Source organism: Crotalus tigris, unplaced genomic scaffold (assembly GCF_016545835.1).
Source record: "Crotalus tigris isolate CLP2741 ecotype Arizona unplaced genomic scaffold, ASM1654583v1 scf7180000021590.295515839:345692, whole genome shotgun sequence".
NCBI lineage: Eukaryota > Metazoa > Chordata > Lepidosauria > Squamata > Viperidae > Crotalus > Crotalus tigris.
Window position 1 is genome coordinate 270,598 of NW_024098579.1, and position 24,143 is coordinate 294,740.

The window sequence follows — 24,143 nt, forward strand, 5'->3', positions numbered from 1 at the left end:
CTAGGCTTTCAGCTGGGTTTTATAAAACCTTTTCACTTTAGGCCTCCACTGTCGTGTGCCAAAAAAAAAAGGTTCAATTAATCAATTTTAACTTCTTGTGGAAAAAAAAAAGATCTCGCAATGTTGGAATTGATTGATTGAACTTTTTAGTCCCACCCAGTCTGCCATTACCACCACAGCCATGCCCACCGTATGGGCCACAGCCACCCAAAGAGTCATGCCCAACCAGCAGTCGATGATACATAAGTGGTTTTTGGTTGCTGTTTGGGCACTCGGTCTCTAAAAGGTTCGCCATCACTGGTATAGCCCCCCCCCGGGACGAATATTCCGAAACTGTCTCAAAAATGGATACAAGAGGGGGGAGTGAGAGCGCGGGGATCCAGAGCATGGGGATTCGGATGCGTAGTGCCTACTTGAATGCCGTTCACAGTGGCAACGGCGAAGAGCGTGTGACACAGAGGGGGGAGGATGGAGAGAGAGGTGGAGTAAACACCCGATTGCGTAATAAACAGATGGAACGGTGGAAAGTGGTGAACACGGAGAACATCAGGGCAAGGGAGGAGTGCCTATCAAAGAAGCCTTGACAGCTATTCAAAACAAATATAACCCCCCCAAACACATCTTAGATCTGACCAACCACTGCCTATCCAACACATACTTCATCTATAACGGACAAAAATACAAACAAACAGAAGGAGCACCCATGGGATCACCCCTCTCACCTGTCATTGCCAACCTCTACATGGAACACTTTGAAACCCAAGCTCTAGAAAAATCGGATCACAAACCCAAACTCTGGCTCAGATATGTAGACGACACCTTCATAATCTGGCCACATGGGAAAGAAAAACTGGACAACTTCCTCACACACCTCAACAGCCTACACCCCAAAATACAGTTCACCATGGAAACAGAAGCTAACAACCAACTTCCCTTCCTGGATGTCTTAGTCTACAAGAAATCCAATGGCTCCCTAGGACACACCATCTACCAGAAGAAAACACACACAAACCGCTATCTGCACGCTCTCTCACACCACCACCCAGCACAGATCAACTCTGTAGCCAAGACACTCATCTCCAGAACAAAACGCTTAGCTGACGAACAACACCTAAAACCCGAACTACACACTCTCACCAATGTACTAACATCCAATGGATTCCATAGAAATAAGATTACAAACCTAATCCAAAAAGAAACCCCCACCAAAATCCAAGACAAAGAACAAGAAAACGGCAAAGCCCTCCTCCCATACATAAAAGGCACCACAGACAGAATCAGTAAGATCCTTCATAAACACAACATCAAAACAGCATTCTGCACAAACAGAAAAATATCCACCATCCTTAGAAACCCCAAAGATAAAATTGAATTAGAAAATCAAGGAGTATACGAAATCCCATGCACCACTTGTCCCACCACATACATCGGACAAACCAACAGAAGAATAAGTGCACGCATTGAAGAACATAAGAACTCAGTCAAAAAAGAGGAACCAACATCTTCCCTGGTCCAACACCTTAAAGCCACAGGACATGAAATTGACTTTAAAAATACCAGAACCATTGCCAAAAGTGAACATTTTAATAACAGAATAATCAGAGAAGCCATCGAGATAGAAAAACGCCCACACAGCATGAACAAGCGAGATGATACCTCCCGCCTACCAGCCATTTGGAAACCTGCCCTTATTGACAAACGACTCCCTAACCCCAAAATCTTAAACCCCTCTGCAACTCAGACTAACCTGAGCACAACCAAACAGAACACTCCCCCAGCCAATCAGAGCACAGCCAAGCCCCTAACCATTCAGAACACACCTCCACCCAATCAGAACACAGCCAAGCTCCCATCCAATCAGTTCATACCCTCACTGGCAGTTAAAAGGAAGAAACAGCTAAAACCACACATTGCTGCTCAAAGCAAGAAGCTAAAAACACCAGCCTGAAGATGACGAATGTGACTTCGTCGAAACGTTGCCAAGACACTTCCAATTTTACGCGGGAGAAAACCCGAACAACCAAAGACCTATATACAAATACCCGCGAAAACCTCAGAAAACAAATATCGAACCTCTACGGGGAGGAAATCCACCATCTGACCAGGACCTATGAAAAACTTGAAGTCCAAAGAGCTTCCATTTTATGTGACCTCGCATTCCTACGTAACTGCCGAGATCAAAATCTAATCCCCACATGTTTCCAACTGAAATTCCACTCCAACTCTGCAGCCACCAAACGGATCCTGAAAAGAACAGAATTGGCCCTAATCAGAAATGAACTTCACACAAAAAGATTCCTCCTAGACCGAATTAACAAAGATCTCCTCACACTCCACCTCAAACTCAGCAACAAGATCCACCCCGCACTTTGGGACAAATCCAAACAACTCGCCGTCTGGAGAGCCGAAACACAGACCACCCTCAAGACAGATACACACACCAACAAACTCCGAAGACTACAAGAACGCCAGAAACAAACCCCTCCTCCCTCACAGCCACACATGAAACAAACAGTGCATAACATCTCAGATAGGATCCTCACCAAAGCCGAAACCAATGTCCTTTCCAAAGGATTCAACTTTGCAGTCGCTCCCAAACACATCCCCACTGAAACCATTATATGTGGAGTTGAAACCAGCCTGACCAAAATCAACCCCGATGACGCTAACAAAATCAGACTCAAAATCACCAACATCCTCTGCACCAGCAAGCCACCCAAAAGCAACTTACCCAAAGAGGAACAGACAGCACTACGTAACCTGAAAGAAGACACCAGCATAATAATCCTACCAGCAGACAAGGGCAACGCCACGGTGGTTATGAACACATCTGACTACCAAACCAAATTAACCAACCTACTCCAAGACTCCACATACAAACCCCTAAATACAGATCCCACCACCTACCTGGAAAAAACCACCAGAACCAAGATAAAAGCCTCCCCCATTAGCGAAGAGATCCAGCAAAGAATCATTCCCAGAGAGAAATCATCCAGATGCCCTAAACTCTATGGTCTCCCCAAGATACACAAAGAAGGAACCCCACTCAGACCTATAGTCAGCTCCATAGGCTCACCTCTACAAAACCTAGCCAAATTTCTCGCCAAACAACTACAGCCCTATGCAGAATCCATCACCTCACACGTAAAAAACTCATTCCAGTTTATAGAGATCATAAAGAAACAAAGCTTACAGCCCAGCGACCTACTAGTGAGCTTCGATGTCATATCCCTCTTCACCCAAGTGCCTATCAAAGAAGCCTTGACAGCTATTCAAAACAAATATAACCCCCCCAAACACATCTTAGATCTGACCAACCACTGCCTATCCAACACATACTTCATCTATAATGGACAAAAATACAAACAAACAGAAGGAGCACCCATGGGATCACCCCTCTCACCTGTCATTGCCAACCTCTACATGGAACACTTTGAAACCCAAGCTCTAGAAAAATCGGATCACAAACCCAAACTCTGGCTCAGATATGTAGACGACACCTTCATAATCTGGCCACATGGGAAAGAAAAACTGGACAACTTCCTCACACACCTCAACAGCCTACACCCCAAAATACAGTTCACCATGGAAACAGAAGCTAACAACCAACTTCCCTTCCTGGATGTCTTAGTCTACAAGAAATCCAATGGCTCCCTAGGACACACCATCTACCAGAAGAAAACACACACAAACCGCTATCTGCACGCTCTCTCACACCACCACCCAGCACAGATCAACTCTGTAGCCAAGACACTCATCTCCAGAACAAAACGCTTAGCTGACGAACAACACCTAAAACCCGAACTACACACTCTCACCAATGTACTAACATCCAATGGATTCCATAGAAATAAGATTACAAACCTAATCCAAAAAGAAACCCCCACTAAAATCCAAGACAAAGAACAAGAAAACGGCAAAGCCCTCCTCCCATACATAAAAGGCACCACAGACAGAATCAGTAAGATCCTCCATAAACACAACATCAAAACAGCATTCTGCACAAACAGAAAAATATCCACCATCCTTAGAAACCCCAAAGATAAAATTGAATTAGAAAATCAAGGAGTATACGAAATCCCATGCACCACTTGTCCCACCACATACATCGGACAAACCAACAGAAGAATAAGTGCACGCATTGAAGAACATAAGAACTCAGTCAAAAAAGAGGAACCAACATCTTCCCTGGTCCAACACCTTAAAGCCACAGGACATGAAATTGACTTTAAAAATACCAGAACCATTGCCAAAAGTGAACATTTTAATAACAGAATAATCAGAGAAGCCATCGAGATAGAAAAACGCCCACACAGCATGAACAAGCGAGATGATACCTCCCGCCTACCAGCCATTTGGAAACCTGCCCTTATTGACAAACGACTCCCTAACCCCAAAATCTTAAACCCCTCTGCAACTCAGACTAACCTGAGCACAACCAAACAGAACACTCCCCCAGCCAATCAGAGCACAGCCAAGCCCCTAACCATTCAGAACACACCTCCACCCAATCAGAACACAGCCAAGCTCCCATCCAATCAGTTCATACCCTCACTGGCAGTTAAAAGGAAGAAACAGCTAAAACCACACATTGCTGCTCAAAGCAAGAAGCTAAAAACACCAGCCTGAAGATGACGAATGTGACTTCGTCGAAACGTTGCCAAGACACTTCCAATTTTACGCGGGAGAAAACCCGAACAACCAAAGACCTATATACAAATACCCGCGAAAACCTCAGAAAACAAATATCGAACCTCTACGGGGAGGAAATCCACCATCTGACCAGGACCTATGAAAAACTTGAAGTCCAAAGAGCTTCCATTTTATGTGACCTCGCATTCCTACGTAACTGCCGAGATCAAAATCTAATCCCCACATGTTTCCAACTGAAATTCCACTCCAACTCTGCAGCCACCAAACGGATCCTGAAAAGAACAGAATTGGCCCTAATCAGAAATGAACTTCACACAAAAAGATTCCTCCTAGACCGAATTAACAAAGATCTCCTCACACTCCACCTCAAACTCAGCAACAAGATCCACCCCGCACTTTGGGACAAATCCAAACAACTCGCCGTCTGGAGAGCCGAAACACAGACCACCCTCAAGACAGATACACACACCAACAAACTCCGAAGACTACAAGAACGCCAGAAACAAACCCCTCCTCCCTCACAGCCACACATGAAACAAACAGTGCATAACATCTCAGATAGGATCCTCACCAAAGCCGAAACCAATGTCCTTTCCAAAGGATTCAACTTTGCAGTCGCTCCCAAACACATCCCCACTGAAACCATTATATGTGGAGTTGAAACCAGCCTGACCAAAATCAACCCCGATGACGCTAACAAAATCAGACTCAAAATCACCAACATCCTCTGCACCAGCAAGCCACCCAAAAGCAACTTACCCAAAGAGGAACAGACAGCACTACGTAACCTGAAAGAAGACACCAGCATAATAATCCTACCAGCAGACAAGGGCAACGCCACGGTGGTTATGAACACATCTGACTACCAAACCAAATTAACCAACCTACTCCAAGACTCCACATACAAACCCCTAAATACAGATCCCACCACCTACCTGGAAAAAACCACCAGAACCAAGATAAAAGCCTCCCCCATTAGCGAAGAGATCCAGCAAAGAATCATTCCCAGAGAGAAATCATCCAGATGCCCTAAACTCTATGGTCTCCCCAAGATACACAAAGAAGGAACCCCACTCAGACCTATAGTCAGCTCCATAGGCTCACCTCTACAAAACCTAGCCAAATTTCTCGCCAAACAACTACAGCCCTATGCAGAATCCATCACCTCACACGTAAAAAACTCATTCCAGTTTATAGAGATCATAAAGAAACAAAACTTACAGCCCAGCGACCTACTAGTGAGCTTCGATGTCATATCCCTCTTCACCCAAGTGCCTATCAAAGAAGCCTTGACAGCTATTCAAAACAAATATAACCCCCCCAAACACATCTTAGATCTGACCAACCACTGCCTATCCAACACATACTTCATCTATAATGGACAAAAATACAAACAAACAGAAGGAGCACCCATGGGATCACCCCTCTCACCTGTCATTGCCAACCTCTACATGGAACACTTTGAAACCCAAGCTCTAGAAAAATCGGATCACAAACCCAAACTCTGGCTCAGATACGTAGACGACACCTTCATAATCTGGCCACATGGGAAAGAAAAACTGGACAACTTCCTCACACACCTCAACAGCCTACACCCCAAAATACAGTTCACCATGGAAACAGAAGCTAACAACCAACTTCCCTTCCTGGATGTCTTAGTCTACAAGAAATCCAATGGCTCCCTAGGACACACCATCTACCAGAAGAAAACACACACAAACCGCTATCTGCACGCTCTCTCACACCACCACCCAGCACAGATCAACTCTGTAGCCAAGACACTCATCTCCAGAACAAAACGCTTAGCTGACGAACAACACCTAAAACCCGAACTACACACTCTCACCAATGTACTAACATCCAATGGATTCCATAGAAATAAGATTACAAACCTAATCCAAAAAGAAACCCCCACCAAAATCCAAGACAAAGAACAAGAAAACGGCAAAGCCCTCCTCCCATACATAAAAGGCACCACAGACAGAATCAGTAAGATCCTCCATAAACACAACATCAAAACAGCATTCTGCACAAACAGAAAAATATCCACCATCCTTAGAAACCCCAAAGATAAAATTGAATTAGAAAATCAAGGAGTATACGAAATCCCATGCACCACTTGTCCCACCACATACATCGGACAAACCAACAGAAGAATAAGTGCACGCATTGAAGAACATAAGAACTCAGTCAAAAAAGAGGAACCAACATCTTCCCTGGTCCAACACCTTAAAGCCACAGGACATGAAATTGACTTTAAAAATACCAGAACCATTGCCAAAAGTGAACATTTTAATAACAGAATAATCAGAGAAGCCATCGAGATAGAAAAACGCCCACACAGCATGAACAAGCGAGATGATACCTCCCGCCTACCAGCCATTTGGAAACCTGCCCTTATTGACAAACGACTCCCTAACCCCAAAATCTTAAACCCCTCTGCAACTCAGACTAACCTGAGCACAACCAAACAGAACACTCCCCCAGCCAATCAGAGCACAGCCAAGCCCCTAACCATTCAGAACACACCTCCACCCAATCAGAACACAGCCAAGCTCCCATCCAATCAGTTCATACCCTCACTGGCAGTTAAAAGGAAGAAACAGCTAAAACCACACATTGCTGCTCAAAGCAAGAAGCTAAAAACACCAGCCTGAAGATGACGAATGTGACTTCGTCGAAACGTTGCCAAGACACTTCCAATTTTACGCGGGGAAAACCCGAACAACCAAAGACCTATATACAAATACCCGCGAAAACCTCAAAACATATACATATATTATATATATATATATATATATATAGATATATATATATATATATATATATATATATATATATACTATATTATATATATACTGTATATATAATAGTAAATGGACAATACAATATATGAGATATAATACTAAATTAAGATAAAACCATAATAAAATCCCCATAATATGGCACCATAAAGTCACAATGGGATAGATATTATAGTTTGTTATATAAGGAAGCTAACTCATCTAACTGCTTCTGATGTGGCTATGGTGAGACCATCCCGGGTGTTCTGAAGTTTCCTGAGGAGACAGTTTTCAACATTTGTGTTATCGTTTGTTTTGGAGTACCACAGTCACACTATGGGCTCTCAGCCATTCCCCACTTAAAGAGCTTTGCCTTAGTTCTGGCATGGCTTGTTCTGAGTCTATTCAGGTGGGTCCATATTTGGGGGGGCAACTGCATTCTGGAAGTGGCTTTGTTGGATCTGTATGATCTGTTTGGTTATGGTTATTAAAAGTCGCCTATTTTAATCACCATTCTTCATCTATATCGTAAGGCTGTGGGTATGTTATCCCAGATTGATTTCCTAGACCAAGGGTAGGCAACCTTGGCTCTTTTATGACTCATGGACTTCAACTCCCAGAATTCCTGAGTCATCTACTGTATGTCCTAGACTTAAGCCTGGTGTAAGGTATGGAGTCTACTATTTTATGTATTGGTATGGCCTGTTTATCTTATACCAGTCTCAAACTGAAAGCAGGACTGAATTTGTGGAAAGCAAGGAAAACGGGCCCAGTAACAGCTGTGATGTTTTTTCAAAGGAGAACTCAGCACAACCAAGGTGGTTTTTTTTGGGAGAAAGTTATGGCCTTCATTTCTGTCCTTTCTGTTCTACCTTAAAAAAAAATGTTATGGACGTTCCTGCTGTGCCTGAGTTAATTTGGAGCATAGAGGGTTGACCTTAGTCTTTCATGAATCCTATCAAGTTTTGGTGAAGCAGTTTGGAAAATTCAGATGTAGTTGATTTCATTCTGTAATTCTCCCCAGTTCCAAGCCTTTTACTAACAGTGGCTATAGGAAGTGTCTGTGTATTCTTTTAATGAAGCAATGTGTTGTCCTTGTGTGATTATTGTGCACTGGGAAATGTTTGGCAGCTTATAAATTTGATTGAGAAGGAAGAAGGCTTAAAACAGAGCAACATTCCAAGTTTCTACATTGGGGAATTCTTTTTCTGGGATGTTATTTTCCACAGCCACGTCTGGACTATGTTTAAACTCCATCTTCTCCTTTTTAGCTTCTTCCATCGATAAATCTGGTCCCATTCCATTTGATTTTGGAGTTATCCTACTGGTGGACACCCAAAACCCCACAATCTTTGCATAATTTCTTTCCAATAGTCTGTGCCAGGGGTAGGCAACCTTGGCTCTTTTTATTACTCGTGGACTTCAACTTCCAGAATTCCTCAGCCAGCATGGCTCAGCTTGGAAACCTCTCCCTTTCCCCTCAGCATGGCTGGCTGAGGAATTCTGGGAGTTGAAGTCCACGAGTCATAAAAGCGCCAAGGTTGCCTACCTCTGGCCTAGGCCTAGGCCGCTTTATTACTCGTGGACTTCAACTCCCAGAATTCCTCAGCCAGTATGGCTCAGCTTGGAAACCTCTCCCTTTCCCCTCAGCATGGCTGGCTGAGGAATTCTGGGAGTTGAAGTCCACGAGTCATAAAAGCGCCAAGGTTGCCTATTTCTGGCTTAGGCCTAGGCCGCTTTATTACTCGTGGACTTCAACTCCCAGAATTCCTCAGCCAGCATGGCTCAGCTTGGAAACCTCTCCCTTTCCCCTCAGTATGGCTGGCTGAGGAATTCTGGGAGTTGAAGTCCACGAGTCATAAAAGAGCCAAGCTTGCCTACCCCTGGTCTGTGGGGTTGGAAAGAATAACAAGGGACCAAGCAGGTTGAAGGTCACTGCTTTCCCAGTGAACTACTTAGGTTTTTTTTTTCAAATGGACAGAAGGCATTTTTGATTGTTTATCATAGGCAGAAAAAGCTCAATAAAGCTAGAGTGAAGCAGAGCCACTTTCAAGCCTTAAAGGTCATGGAGGTTTCAGGTGGAGTGCTAAGCACACCTTCCCAGTAAAATCAATGAATGTAAGAAATCCAATTGTTGTCTAAGCTCCCAGTTAAGAATTGAATTGGAAACAGCTCTATAGCCCACGCATCAGTTTTTTTTTATTTACCTAAGCTCTCTAACTCTACTGTATTTTCATATGGATATTTGTATAAAACAATCCTATTGATGAAAAACTCAACATTTACCATTGCAACAGTTGATTTTTCTGACCTACTTTTATTCCCGTTGAAAAACATGTGGCCAAGTAACAATTGTCAGAAAAGCACCCAGAGTGTAATGGCGATACACCTCATAATCAGTTGAATCGTATTTTATTCAGCAGGTATAAATCATTACGTACAGTGGAGCTGATTGCTGCCTGCTTCCTATAGCATGTACATTAAAATAAAAAAAATCATAATATAGCTGCTAAATCAGGAATATGAGAATGGCCACCAATGCTACTTCTAACAGGGAATCTTGCCAACTTAATTTTAAATATAAAAGATGTGGATGAAACAAAGTATCGCTTAACCCTTCTTGTTGATTTTTTTTATATTTGTTACCAGCAATGTGTGAAAACCTGGTGTTGTATAAGAATTCTATAGGAAATCTATAGAATGTGAGACATTTTTAGGCAAATTATGAAATGTCTGTTATTGTAATGTGCTTTATACTTTCCGTAGTCATTGTATGTCCCAAAGGTGCTTTGTATGTCCCAAAGAAGAGGGAGTCAAGCTATTTTCCAAAGCGCATGAAGGCAGGACAAGAAGGAATGGATGGAAACTAATCAAGGAGAGAAGCAACCTAGAACTAAGGAGAAACTTCCTGACAGTTAGAACAATTAACCAGTGGAACAACCTGCCTCCAGAAGTGGTGAATGCTCCAACACTGGAAAGTTTTAAGAAGAGACTGGACAGCCATTTGTCCAAAATAGTATAGGGTTTCCTGCCTGAGCAGGGGGTTGGACTTGATGACCTCCAAGGTCCCTTCCAACTTTATTATTATTATTATTATTATGGATCATCGCACAGTTAGCCAGATGTTCAGACTGGATTTGGCACTTTGTCTACCTATCGAGTCCTTACCCAGGATCTAGGATAGGCAGATGTGAATGTTTGATGGTATTACAGATATCGTCGCAGGATGGAAGCACTTCCTAGTAAGGCCACCTTTTGCAATTGACTAATAGCAAATTTGTCAATGCCAATGGTGTTCAAGTGGTGCTCCAGTTGTTTTGGGATTGCACCCAAGGCGCCTATTATTATTGGTACTACCCTTGCTTGCTTTTGCCACAGTCTTTCTATTTCCATTTGTAGGTCTTTGTATTTTTGTTATCTTCTCCAGTTCTTTCTCGTCTATTCTGCTGTCTCTAGGCACTGCCACGTCCACTATCCAGACTTTTTTGTCTTTCTTATCGACAATTGTTAAGTCTGGGGTGTTATGTTGCAGGTGCTTGTCTGTTTGAATTCTGAATTATTATTATTATTATTATTATTTTCAGGAGGCAACTGGACTTTCTTGTTTTTCTTTGAAGACGTTTCACTTCTCATCCAAGAAGCTTCTTCAGCTCTGACTAGATGGTGCAGACTACAGGAACCATTCAGCTTCAGTTTGAGATGGAGACAACACAGACTCGCACCTGTCTTCAACAGTGAAGGGTCATGGGACAGAAAACATCCTGTAGTCAAGAAGGCTCCACACCCATTTGCACTGCTCAGGTGACCCTGAAGAAACAGATACACCTCCAAGTGGCCTCAACGACTCTCCAAAAGAATGCAAATGACCAGCTCTCTGTAAGGAATATAAATCCTTCCTTTCCCCCACCATCCAGTCACAGCTGAAGAAGCTTCTTGGATGAGAAGTGAAACATCTTCAAAGAAAAACAAGAAACTCCAATTGCCTCCTGAAGGAGCACCTTTGGGACAACTGTGACCTGGATGACTGAGAATCTCCATAGACTCCAGGCATTGCATGTGGTGACCAGGCATTATGCAGAACGACAAGAACTATTTAGGCAAAGTATAAAAAGAGAGCCATGAAAAGGGTTAGGGATTATTGAAAAAAAGATGTAGATGAAAATGAAAGAAAAAATGCAAAATAAAATACAGGACTTTCTTACTGAAAAATGCAAAAGACTGGTACTGATTGACTTGTTGCAATAAGAAAAGCTAGAATGGCATTTTAGTGGAAATATTTTATACTGTTCCAGTTTGCCTTTAGGTATTAAACAGAATGCCTAGGAAGTTTGTGAAATATTAAGCATTACATACTTTGACGTTCCATTTTTGGCATTCTATAGATTTTCCTAGGCATTCTATAAAATACCTAATTTCACAGATTGGCGGTAACCTATAACAATTGATTTGATGTTGTGTGAGTTCTTTTGAGGATGATGGTCACGAGATCAAAACCAGAATTAGCAATGAAGTACAGATACTATTTCTGTGATAAGGATGTGCAGTGGACTAATCTGGATGTCATAGGCTAGTATTATAACAGCTCTTTATATCAAGAACAATTATGATAATCAATAGTATTAATGATCAAAGTATTGACTACTTTTTTAAATTAAGCCATGGTAAAGGATGGGAATGTGACACTTAGTGCAACAAGCTAATTAGACAGGCAGGAGTTTATAATAACAGAAATATAGACTAAAGCTTCCACCCAATGTAGTAGTATTGTTTATTGTCATGTAAGTGAGCAAAAGAAATATGCTTGTCTACCAAATTTAAAACCCAAATCAAAATACAGTAACAAGAATTAGTGCTAAAGAAGGAATTAACTGTATAACAGTTCATATTTTTATTTCATTATTAGCATTTGTACACATTATTGATATAAACACACAAGTTCCCCAAGAGATAACAGGAATCAGTTAATTCATGCAAATCCATAAATACAGTTCCATAAGATCACAAATGGTTTTGTAAAAACTGTAAAGAAAACAGCACTGCAAATATTTTGTATTTAAATATATTTCTAAAAATAATCATTGTATAATAGGAGCATCCAAGTTTTAAAACACTGTAAGAAAAAAAAATGGTACAGATAGTCCTCGAATTAGAACAGTTCATTTAGTGATCCTCAGAAGTTATGACGACACTGAAAAAAGTGACTTATACTGTTTTTCACACTTACGACCACTGCAGCATCCCCTTGGTCACGTGATCAAAATTCAGACACTTGGAAACTGACTCATATTTATGACGGTTGCTGTGTCCCGGGGTCACGTGATCACTATTTGCGATCTTCTGACAAGCAAAGTCAATGGGGAAACCAGATTCACTTAACAACTGTGTTACTAACTTAATAATTTTAGTGTTTCACTTAACAACTATGGCAAGAGAAGTTGTAAAATAGGGCAAAATTCACTTAACTGTCTCACTTAGCAACAGAAATTTTGGGCTCAGTTGTGGTCATAAATCGAGGACTACCTGTATTTTTAGGCCAACCCAATGCTAAAAATGCAGATGATACCACTCTAATGGCAGAAAGTGAAGAGGAACTAAAGAGCCTCTTGATGTGGGTGAAGGAGGAGAGTGCAAAAGTTGGCTTGAAACTCAACATTAAGAAAACCAAAATCATGGCATCCGGACTTCTCAATTCCTGGAAAATAGATGGGGAAGAAATGGAGGTAGAGACAGATTTTATTTTTCTGGGCTCAAAGATCACCTCAGATGGGGACTGCAGCCAAGAAATTAAAAGACGCTTGCTCCTGGGGAGGAAATCTATGGCAAATCTAGACAGCATACTAAAAAGCAGAGATATCACCCTGCCAACAAAAGTGCGTATAGTCCAGGCCATGGTTTTCCCAGTTGCAATGTATGGCTGTGAAAGTTGGACCATAAGAAAGGCTGAGCGCAAAAGAATTGAGGCCTTTGAACTCTGGTGCTGGAGAAGACTCCGGCGAGTCCCTTGGACTGCAAGGCGTTCAAACCGGTCAGTCCTAGAAGAGATCAACCCCGACTGCTCTTTAGAAGGCCAGATCCTGAAGTTGAAACTCAAGTGCTTTGGCCACCTAATGAGAAGGAAGGACTCACTGGAGAAGGGCCTAATGCTGGGAAAGATTGAGGGCAATAGAAGAAGAGGACGACAGAGAATGAGATGGCTGGATGGAGTCACTGAAGCAGTAGGCGTGAGCTTAAATGGACTCCAGAAGATGGTAGAGGACAGGAAGACCTGGAGGAACGTTGTCCATGGGGTTGCGATGGGTCAGACACGACTTCGCAATTAACAACAACAATGCTAAAAATAGAACATTTTTAAAAATCCAAGGATTATATAACTTGGCCTCAATGTTTTAAATGAACACACCATCACATTACAATTAACTTTTAGATGAAGTAATTTTAGAAATCAGTGAAGTTGTGTATGTGCCAAATCACAAAAACTTGCAGAAAGTTAAAGGGCCTAATGTACAAAAAATAAAGAAAAAAAACAGTTTGACTCTAAAAACAGGGTAGAGAAATGTTTTAGGTTTTGTTTGTGTGTTTTTATTTATGATTAATTTAGTAATACTGAAACTTATTCATATCTAATTTTGTTAGTGTTATAAGCTTGCCTATAATACCTCCAAGTGTGGTAAAAAGTCAAATATTATTCCAATTTCAGATAGTCATCGATTTACAACTATAATGGAGCCCACCATTAAAAGCATCATGGTCAGTAAGCAGCCTCCACAGTCATCAACAAATACCACGGTCATTAAGCAGATCCATTGTTCGCTATGGGCCTTTTTGCCGAAGCTGGAAGTAAACACTGGTTTTCGGTAAAGCCATTGTAAGTCAAAGTCACATGACCACAGGACAATATTAAACAGCCATAGTGCGGGCTAGTTGTTGAGTACATGAAATGGGTCATGTGAGTGTAGGGCAGGAGTACGCAACCTTGGCTCTTTTATGATTCGTGGACTTCAACTCCCAGAATTCCTGAGCCAGCATGGCTCAGCTTGGAAACCTCTCCCTTTCCCCTCAGCATGGCTGGCTCAGGAATTCTGGGAGTTGAAGTCCACGAGTCATAAAAGAGCCAAGGTTGCCTACCCCTGGTGTAGGGGGTGGGCATCAGAAGTTTGAAAACAGATCATAAGTATCTTTTGGAAGATGTCTGTCATAACTTCAGTCATTAAACAACTGGTCATAAGTGGAGGACTACCTATAATGAGGCTGTCTCATAACAGAAAGCTGAAATACCCCAATGAAAATTTGTCTTTTTATTTATTATAAATCTGATAGTTATTTTTAACTAGGTGGCAGTACATTTTGGACAGCAAAGAAAAATCATTTATATAAGACATTAACTCTATGTCATTACAGATTTACTAGGACATTATATTCAAATGTACACATAGGCATGTCTACTCAGCTTATGTCCCATTGAGTTTAATAGGCAAATGTAAGGTTGTGCTATTAATCACTGAGGTGCTTTGAGCTATTTTTTTTTCTTCTAAAATTTTATAAGTTGCCTCTATTGCAATCTGAACTGTAAAATTATCAGTCTAGGCTGCTGCAGAAAAAAAAAAGTTTTAAAAGACTAATCTCATAAGTTACGATGACTTGAACTGATATTCCTATAGTCACATTTAATATCTGAATGAAACATTTACTAAGATGAAGCATGCATACAATATAGGACAACGTACATACTGTAAACCAGTGTTTTTTTTAAAATAGACAAAGCGTTAAACAAGAAATGTGAACATAATGCTTTCAGAAAACAATCACATTAGTTGTAATGTTTTTCCTCATTGTATGCATAGAAGAATCATTTTTATAAATAGAGAATTATAAAGCTTATTTATAAGCTGAGCTCTCTGATCATCTTCTCAGGAGATGATTAATTAGCATAGAAGCAGTTGAATAAATTAATACATTATGTCATATACTGTATAATAAATTAATACAATTTAAATTCATAAAAGCATGCATAACATATAATACAAGTTGTTTTAAAGATTGTACACGTTTTAAATTTTTACACATCACTCAAAAGGCGGTGGCTACACAAAATGACAATTCTGATCTATTAAATAAACATAGGGTACAGAAGACACAACTATGATAACAGACAATGACCAATGACTTCTTCCAACAAAAAAAAAAGTATGTTCTTAAAGAAGCATGACAATTGTTTGCATTATTTCTATTTCAGCCTTCATTGTTTCCTTAGAAAATGAAGTTCCACTAATTAAATCGTAACTTTAGAACTTTGGGGTACCTTCATGAATGGGTTCATATCGATTAATGAGCGAAACAGCTCTTCCTTCATTAGCATTAAGCTCAAATTGCTCCTTTCTGAGAAATTCAGCTAGATTTCCTGATGATAGAGCTTTTTTGTTTGACGAGTAGCTGTTGAAGAGTTCGATCAGTTCAGGTCTGTGCAGAAGCATTCGGTAGATCGCTCTGAAATCTTCCATGGTAATAAGTCCAGACTTCTGTTTGTCATTTTTCTACAAAAAAAAAAAAAGGAGAGAGAAGAAGTTTAATAACATGCATATAAATCAGTATAAATACTAAGATGAAGAAATGAACTCTGGGAAAGCTGTCTTTCATTTGAAGATAAGCCATTACAGGTAGTCCTCAACTTACAACAGTTCATTTAGTGACCGTTCAATGTTACAACGGCACTGAAACAAGTGATTTATCATCAATTTTCACACTTACGACCATTGCAGCAAACCCATGGTCACGTGATCAAAATTCAGATGCTTGGTGACTGACTCATATTTATGACAGGGTCATATGATCCCCTTTGGCGACCTTCTGACCAGCGAAGTCAGTGGGGAATCCAGATTTGCTTAGTAACCAGGTTACTAATTTGACAATTGCAGTGACTCACTTAACAACTGTGAAAGGTCGTAAAGTGGGGCAAAACTCACTTAACAACAGTGTTGCTTAGCAAAGGGAATTTGGGGCTCAACTGCGGTTGTAAGTCAAGGACTACCTCTAATCTAATGTCAAGCCTAAATAGGCAAGAAAGCAGGAGAGAACTGATAATCGGTAGGATTGAAACACATTCAAATTCATAGCAGTGCAATGACTTACCTTCATTTATCTCATGCAGCTGAAAAACACAGAGAATTGTGCTACTCTAAACACACACTGCATACACTTACCTTAGGACAGTTGCAGCCAGGCTTCCCACGCCCCAACAGCTGCCTCGCCTCGCTGACCCACTTCTTCTGCGGTTGCTCACCACTGCTCACACGCATTGCCCCCCCTCCATTTTGCTTCAGGAAAGGCATCTGCTAGCAAAATAATAAAATAAGACCTGGTCTTATATATTTTTTGCCTCCAAAAAGAGGTACCAGGTCTTATTTTTGGGGAATGTCTCACCTGCTTACCTTAGGACCACCACAGCTAAGCTTCCCATGCCCTGACATCTGCCTCGCCTCACCGGCCCACTTCTCTGTGGCCACTCACCGCTGCTTGCGCATGTCACCCCCCCCAGCCTCCATTTTTCCAGAAAAGCCTCTTCAGCTGAGAAACAAGCTCCTGATTGACGTGAGCTGTGCTTCCCGGCCTCCGTTTTGCCTTCAGGAAAGGTTGTGCGTGTCAATCGAGAGCTCCTTTCTCAGCTGCAGCGGTAAGCGGCTGCAGAAGAAGTGGGCCAGTAAGGCGAGGCAGATGTCGGGGCATGGGAAGCTTAGCTGTGGCGGTCCTAAGGTAAGCGGGTAAGACATCCCAAAAAAATAATACCTGGTACCTCTTTTGGAGGCAAAAAATACATAAGACCAGGTCTTATTTTGGGGAAAACACAGTATGTATAACAAATGCTTCTCTGTACAAGTACAACAAAGTTACATTTTTTTCTAAATAGTAAACAAGGACATTACCTATCAATAATCAGAGCCACTTTAGTCTAGTGCAGTGGTTCTCAACCTGAGGGTCGGGACCCCATTTGGGATCGAACGACCATTTCATGGGATTTGCCAAACAACACAGTCCGCCATTATTTTTTTTTCCCTTTTCTTTAGCTGTGCTACTCCCTTTTATTCTATTGGCTTTTGAAAGCCAATAGAATAGACTTTCTTGAATAGACTATTCTATTGAAAGCCAAGAGAATAGACTCTCTCTGCCCTGCTGAGCCCGCCAAAAGTCCCATTCTGCAAATGGTTCTGCACCAGTTGAGTAGTCCTCGACTTACGACCGGTTGAGTAGTCCTCGACTTAAGACCGGTTGGGGGTCGCGGCATTAAAAAGGTTGAGAACCACTGGTCTAGTGATTAAAGCACCAGGCTAGGAACCAGGAGACTGTGAGTTCTAGTCCCACCTTAGTCATGAACGCCAGCTGGGTGACATTGGGCCAGATACACTTTCTTAGCCCAACTCACCTCATGGATTTGTTGTTTGGGGGAGAAATAGAGGCAGGAAGGAGTATTAGGTATGTTCACTGTTTTGAGTTATTTATAAAAATAATAAAAGTGAGATTAAAAAAATCTAACAACATACATTTCCATATTAAAAGAAAACTTTAATCTAGAAATTGGTCCAATCAACACCGGAGAAAATGGTTTTGAATATATTTTTAACAAAACATTTTTTTAAAAAAAATATTTTTTTCTCACCTTAAAAACTTTTTTCACATGAACATAATCATAAGAGACTTCAAACTTATTCAGCAGCTTTAAGGTCTTATCTATGTTGATCTTGCCTTCTCTAAATTCATCATAAATCATGTCCATGAACCATGTGCAGAAAAGTGAATTAAGGGAACTTTCAACAATACTGACAATCTTAATCCGGAAAATATTGACAACATTGACAGTCTTAATTCAGAAAATAGGTAAGAGACAATCTCGTGACTTTTAACATTAAGATTTCTATGACCAAGTGCACTTAAATTACTTACATTCATCTATTTCATTTAGACTCAGCTTTAGAAGAACAAAATAACTTTGTACAGCAACGTTCTAAGTGAAATATAATTACAATAGTAGGGATGTTTTCCTCTCATGGAAAAACAACTTCCCCATCCTCTTTGAAAACATTTATGGGGGAAAATAACAATTTCCCTGCATTATATGTAATAAGAGCCAGTTTGGCTGAGTGGTTAAGTGCTTGCCTCGAAACCAGGAAACTGTGAGTTCTAGTCCTAGTTTAGGCATGAAAATCAACTGGGTGACTTTGAGTCAATCACTCTCTCTCTCAGCCCAACCCACCTCACAAGATTGTTGTGGATAAAATAGGAGAAGGAAAGAGTATTATTAGGTATGTTCACCACCTTGAGTTACTTATAAAATAATAAAGGCAGCATAAAAATCTAATAATGAGCCGAGGTGGCGCAGCAGTTAGAGTGCAGTACTGCAGGCCACTTTAGCTGACTGTGTTCAGCAGGTCAGCGGTTCAAATCTCACCGGCTCAAGGTTGACTCAGCCTTCCATCCTTCCGGGGTCGGTAAAATGAGGCCCCAGATTGTTGGGGGCAATGTAAATATATATATATATATATATATATATATATATATATATATATATATATACACATTGCTTACTGGTGTACACCGCTTAGAGCAGTGGTACTCAACCTGTGGGTCGGGACCCCATTTGGGGTCGAACGACCATTTCACGGGGGTCGCCAAACAAGGCTGTCTGCCATTTTTTCCCTCTTTTCTTTGGCCACGCCCCTGGCACCCGGTGATGTATAAGTGGTTGGGGGTCACCACAACATGGGGAACTGTATTATGGGGTCGCGGCATTAGAAAAGTTGAGAACCACTGGCTTAGAGAGTGCTTGCACTTAAAGCGGTATATAAGTCTCATAAATAAATAAATAAATAAATAAATAAATGGTAAGTAATATATCAAATTTATATGTTCCCCAACTCCTAGTGACTCTCAATTTAGGGATACACACCAAACATATACATAGGGTTAACCGTAAACTGCCATTAAATTCAGATGAAGCTTTGCTTGTTGCAAAGGAATGGAGTAACGTTGATCAACGAAAACTGGGAATCCTCAACAAAAGGATTAAATGTGTATTTGTGTAGAAAAAATGGTGTGCCCTATAACGCAGGACCCTACTTTGCACTTCTTAATATACTACTCATTAAAAAAGCCCTCACACAGCAAACTTACGATTATTCATTCATTTATTCCATTTATATCATGCTGGGATCTAAGTTTATAAGTTATGAAAAACATTAAAAACGCCCACAATAAGTATTAAAGTCTGAGTAAAAATAATTAAAAACACATAAAAATTGTAGCTGGGCAGAAATCAGATAAATAAAAGATAAGAACATGACGAAAGCTAACTAGCTGGAGCATTTTGGGAGGTGTTTTGAGCATCTTCCAAAATGTCATCGGGAAAGGGGGCCACATTGATCTCTATTGAAAGATTATTCCAGTAGGCCACTGCTAGCCTGGATTCCTTTTGCTTCCTAATTAGGTCAACTGGAATATTATGATTATTTCAAAGAGGGTTTCAAAGTACACCCAATATTAAACTGCTCCCCTAGAAAAGCAGGAAACATTAAGAGCTTCCAATAGAGAGAGAGATGTGGATCTGGAAGATACTCGCATCCAAATATACTTATTTTTGCTTCTTTCTTTTCAGAGCGATACAGGTAGTCCTCGACTTATGGCCACAACTGAGCCCAAAATTGATATTGCTAAGTGAGATTTGTTAAGTGAGTTTTACGGCCTTTCTTGCCCCACTTGTTAAGTGAATTGCTGAAGTTTTTAAATTAGTAACACGGTTGGTGAGTGAATTTGGCTTCCCCATTGATTTTGCTTGTCATAAGGTCGCAAAAGGCGATCACGTCACCCCGGGATGCTGCAGCAGTCATAAATGCATGCCTGTTGTCAAGACTCTGAATTTTGATCATGTGACCATGGTCATATGTATGAAAAACAGTCAAAAGTCACTTTTTTCAATGCCATTGTAACTTTGGACAGTCACTAAACGAATGGTTGTAAGTCGCGGACTATCTGTATGTACTTAAAGGTGAACTGGATGTTTCTATGGCTAATGTAATGATCAACTTTTCCATCCAGAAGGCACTCCGATTTGCTTGGGAATTTGTGCCTTGTGGATTGGGAACGAAAGATCCTCTGTGTGAAGGAACCAAAGAACAAAGATACGTTTTTAGCTGCAGGTTTTTGGAGTAAAGGTTAAGTAGGTCATTGTCTTTGGAAGGACCTAGTTACTAAGAGCCCTTGTTCCAGGTTTTTTCTTCCTGACAGTTAGAACAGAGGTCTTCAAACTTGACCCTTTTATGACTTGTGGACTTCAACTCCCAGAATTCCTCAGCCAGTGTGCCTGGCTGAGGAATTCTGGGAGTTGAAGTCCACAAGTTATAAAAGGGCCAAGTCTGAAGACCCCTGAATTAGAACAATTAATCAGTGGAACAACTTGCCTCCAGAAGTTGTGAATGCTCCAACATTGGAAGTTTTAAGAAGAGATTGGACAGCTATTTTCTGAAATGGTATAGGTTTCCTGCTTGAGCAGGGGTTGGACTAGAAAACCTCTGAGGTCCCTTTCGACTGTTATTCCATTATTCAGGTTCATCTTCTATTGAATAGATCAGTGTTTCCCAACTTTTGCAATGTCAAATGCATAGCCTTTAATTCCTGGAATTCCCTAGTCCCCATGCCCTTTACTGGGAACTATAAAATTTACTCAAGGTTGAGAAACATTGGACTAAATTCAGTGTTTTACTAGTTTAGCAACTTCAGGGTGAGTGGACTTTAGCTCCCAGAATTCTGGGAGTTGAGGTCCACCCATCTTAAAGTTGCTAAGGTTCAGAAACACCAGACCAAACTTGCTTACTTACAGGACAAGTGTTGCTATATAAATCATACTATTTTATTCCCATTCACTTTTCTTTCTAATCCTTGTACAAAGTTACTTATGGATTTCCAAGATCCTCCCAGCAATGACAGTTGGGAAACAGTAACATTACTGCTACCAATAACTATAAAAAATAGAGGAAGGGGCATTGACTTTCCAAGAATACTTTTAGAATAGAAGAACAGAGCTGGAAGGGACCTTGGAGGTCATCTAGTCCAGTGGTTCTTAACCTGGGCGATATCGCCCCCCAGGGGGCGATTTTGTTTTTCAGGGGGGCGATGGAACGAAAAGGGGTGACACGGGGGCGAAGGAACAAAAAGGGGGTGACATGGGGATGATGGAGCGAGACGTTTTGGGGACACTTTTGAGACTTTTTCGTACAGTGAATCGCTGTATATCTGTCGTACAAAAACATCAGATTGCTCGCTATTAGTGGATTGAATTGTGTTTTGAAATGTTCCTCCAGCTAGCTTCAGTACAGAACGCCGTACATATCTTATCTTCATGCGTGTTGCACAGCAGCCTCTACCCTTACAGTGGCGCGCCATTGGCCAGAATATGGGAGATATGGGAAAAAGACTGGAAATAAATTATTTGCATCGATATGTCCTGATGACAATTTTAAAGAAATCAAAAAAAAGGTTTGCATAAATTGAAGAATTATTTCCTATGTTGTGATTGAGAGGTTGTGTTGGGGGAGGGGGGCGATGACAACTTCCTCATTGGCTCAAGGGGGCGATTCATTCAAAAAGGTTAAGGACCACTGATCTAGTCCAACCCCCTGCTCAGGCAGGAAATCCTATACCATTTCAGAGAAATGGTTGTCCAGTCTCTTCTTAAAAACTTCCAGTGTTGGAGCCTTCACAATTTCTGGAGGCAGGTTGTTCCACTGGTTAATTGATCTAACTGTCAGGAAATTACTCCTTAGTTCTAGGTTGCTTCTCTCCTTGGTTAGTTTCCATCCGTTGCTTCTTGTCCTGCCTTCAGGCGCCTTGGAAAATAGCTTGACTCCCTCTTCTTTGGGGCAGCCCCTGAGATATTGGAACACTGCTATCCTGTCCCCCCTCGTCCTTCTCTTCTTTAAACTAGACATACCCAATTCCAGCAACCGTTCCTCATATGTTTTAGCCTCCAGTCCCCTGATCATCTCTGCTGCTCTTCTCTGCACTCATAGTTGGTGCATCCTTGCTCAACCTGATGCCCACAGATAACCTGGGACCTCACACCCAGGAATTCCTCGCCCATTCGACCAAGGGTTACAGGGCTGAGGAATCTGGGCAGCTGTAGTCTCTACTCAGCTGGAGGGCGCCGCGTTGGGGAAGCCCACCCCTGGGCTGTCCTCCCTCTTTCCCTCCCTCTCCTCCTTCCGAGCCAAGGATATTTATTCTCCATGGTGCCGCCGTTGCCTCCTGCGCATGGCCCGAGCGCCTGTTCCTTACTGCGATGGTCTCAGCAGCTCCCAGCGCGCTGCCCGGCTCGTCCGCTCGCGGATCTTCCCCGCGGCTCCTCTTCCCTGCTGCCCGCCTGGACGCGGCCAGTCGAAAGCCGGGAGGGGGGTGGCCCTCTATGGCGCCAGCGGGCAGCCCCGCGGGGCCTCCGCGACGTCACAACGGGCCGGTAAGGGGCTGCCTCCCTTTGCTTTTCAACGGCGGGGCTTCCCCAGCCCCCGCGGGGTGGGGGGGTCGTGGGTGGGGGCTACAGAAGGGCGTCCCTTCTCCTCCGCTGGGCTTCAGCCTTCTGGCCAGAATAAAGTTTGTAAAGCCTGCGCGCGCAAATAATCACACAGTAGTAATAATAAATCACAAGATAGGAAGGGCTGCAAGTGGAAGGAGTGTGGCGAAAGAAAGCAAATATGGTACCCTACATAGCCATAGGTGCTCTAAGGTGCAATCCAAAAACATCTGGAGCACCACTTGGAGAACATCATTTCCCAAAGCACCAGAAGGCAAGGCAAGAAACAATGGATGGAAACTGACCAAAGAGAGAAGCAACCTGGAATTAAGGAGAAACTTCCCAACAGCAAGGACAATTAACCAGTGGAACAGCTTGCCTTCAGAAGTTGTGGGTGCTCCATCACTGGGAGTTTTTAAGAAGAGATTGCACAGCCACTTGTCTGGAATGGTTTACGGTCTCCTGCTTGAGCAGGGGGTTGGACTAGATGACCTTCAAGGTCCCTTCCAGCTCTATTCTGATTGAATCAGCATTGACAACATCACCTTCACTTCTGCCTATCCCAGGTCCTTGGAAGGACTCAAGCTGATAAAAACGCCAAATCCAGTCTGAACATCTGTTGACATGAGCAATAATAATAACAACAACAATAATAATAACAGCAACAACAAATAAATGGCCTGAAAATATGAAAAAAGGTTAAAAGAAAAGAGATAGAAAGATTATGAAATGCAACATAAAATTCATGCACATTGAGATGTCTCACCTTGGCTGCTTCTCTATCTGTGGCTTCTCTGGTTTTTGGTTCCCCCCCCCCCCCCAAACTATTTTGCTGGAGATTATAATAGTAAAAACTAACACAAACTTTAAAAAAGAAAAATAGAATAAATGGTACAAAAGGAAAAAATAGAGAAAATATTTTTAAAAATGCAGTAGAAGAATATATAAGTAAGTGACTAGCAATCTTCATGTCCCAAAGCTGCTTTTTCAAAAGGCAACTTAGGAAAAATAAAGTCCAGCTGTTTTTTGAAAAAGCATCTTCGGAACAACCCTGACTTGGATGACTATGAATCTCCATAGACATTCCCAATCTTCATTCCAATTATAAACAATTTTAGTCATTTTTTCATCTGCCTCTCCGGTTTTAATTGTTGTAGAGT

At 41.6% G+C, this 24,143-nt stretch overlaps 1 protein-coding gene across 4 annotated transcripts in view; it reads right to left on the minus strand.

Moving 5' to 3' along the window:
- The window catches only part of LOC120296831 (1-phosphatidylinositol 4,5-bisphosphate phosphodiesterase zeta-1-like), a 63,838-nt gene extending 40,994 nt beyond the window's left edge, over positions 1–22,844 (minus strand). For 2 of the 4 annotated variants that reach the window (XR_005553595.1, XM_039318854.1), the window contains exons 1-4: positions 22,694–22,844; positions 18,085–18,208; positions 16,634–16,762; positions 15,736–15,967 (exon numbers count right to left, since the gene is read on the minus strand). Coding sequence is in view for 3 of the 4 variants with exons in the window: in XM_039318854.1 (XP_039174788.1) it covers positions 15,736–15,967; positions 16,634–16,762; positions 18,085–18,208; positions 22,694–22,704 (496 nt within the window). In the remaining variant the exon portion in view is untranslated. The remainder of the gene's footprint in view (positions 1–15,735; positions 15,968–16,633; positions 16,763–18,084; positions 18,209–22,693) is intronic. The other 2 variants (XM_039318852.1, XM_039318853.1) reach the window with 2 other exon arrangements.
- Between the last annotated feature and the right edge of the window lie 1,299 nt (positions 22,845–24,143).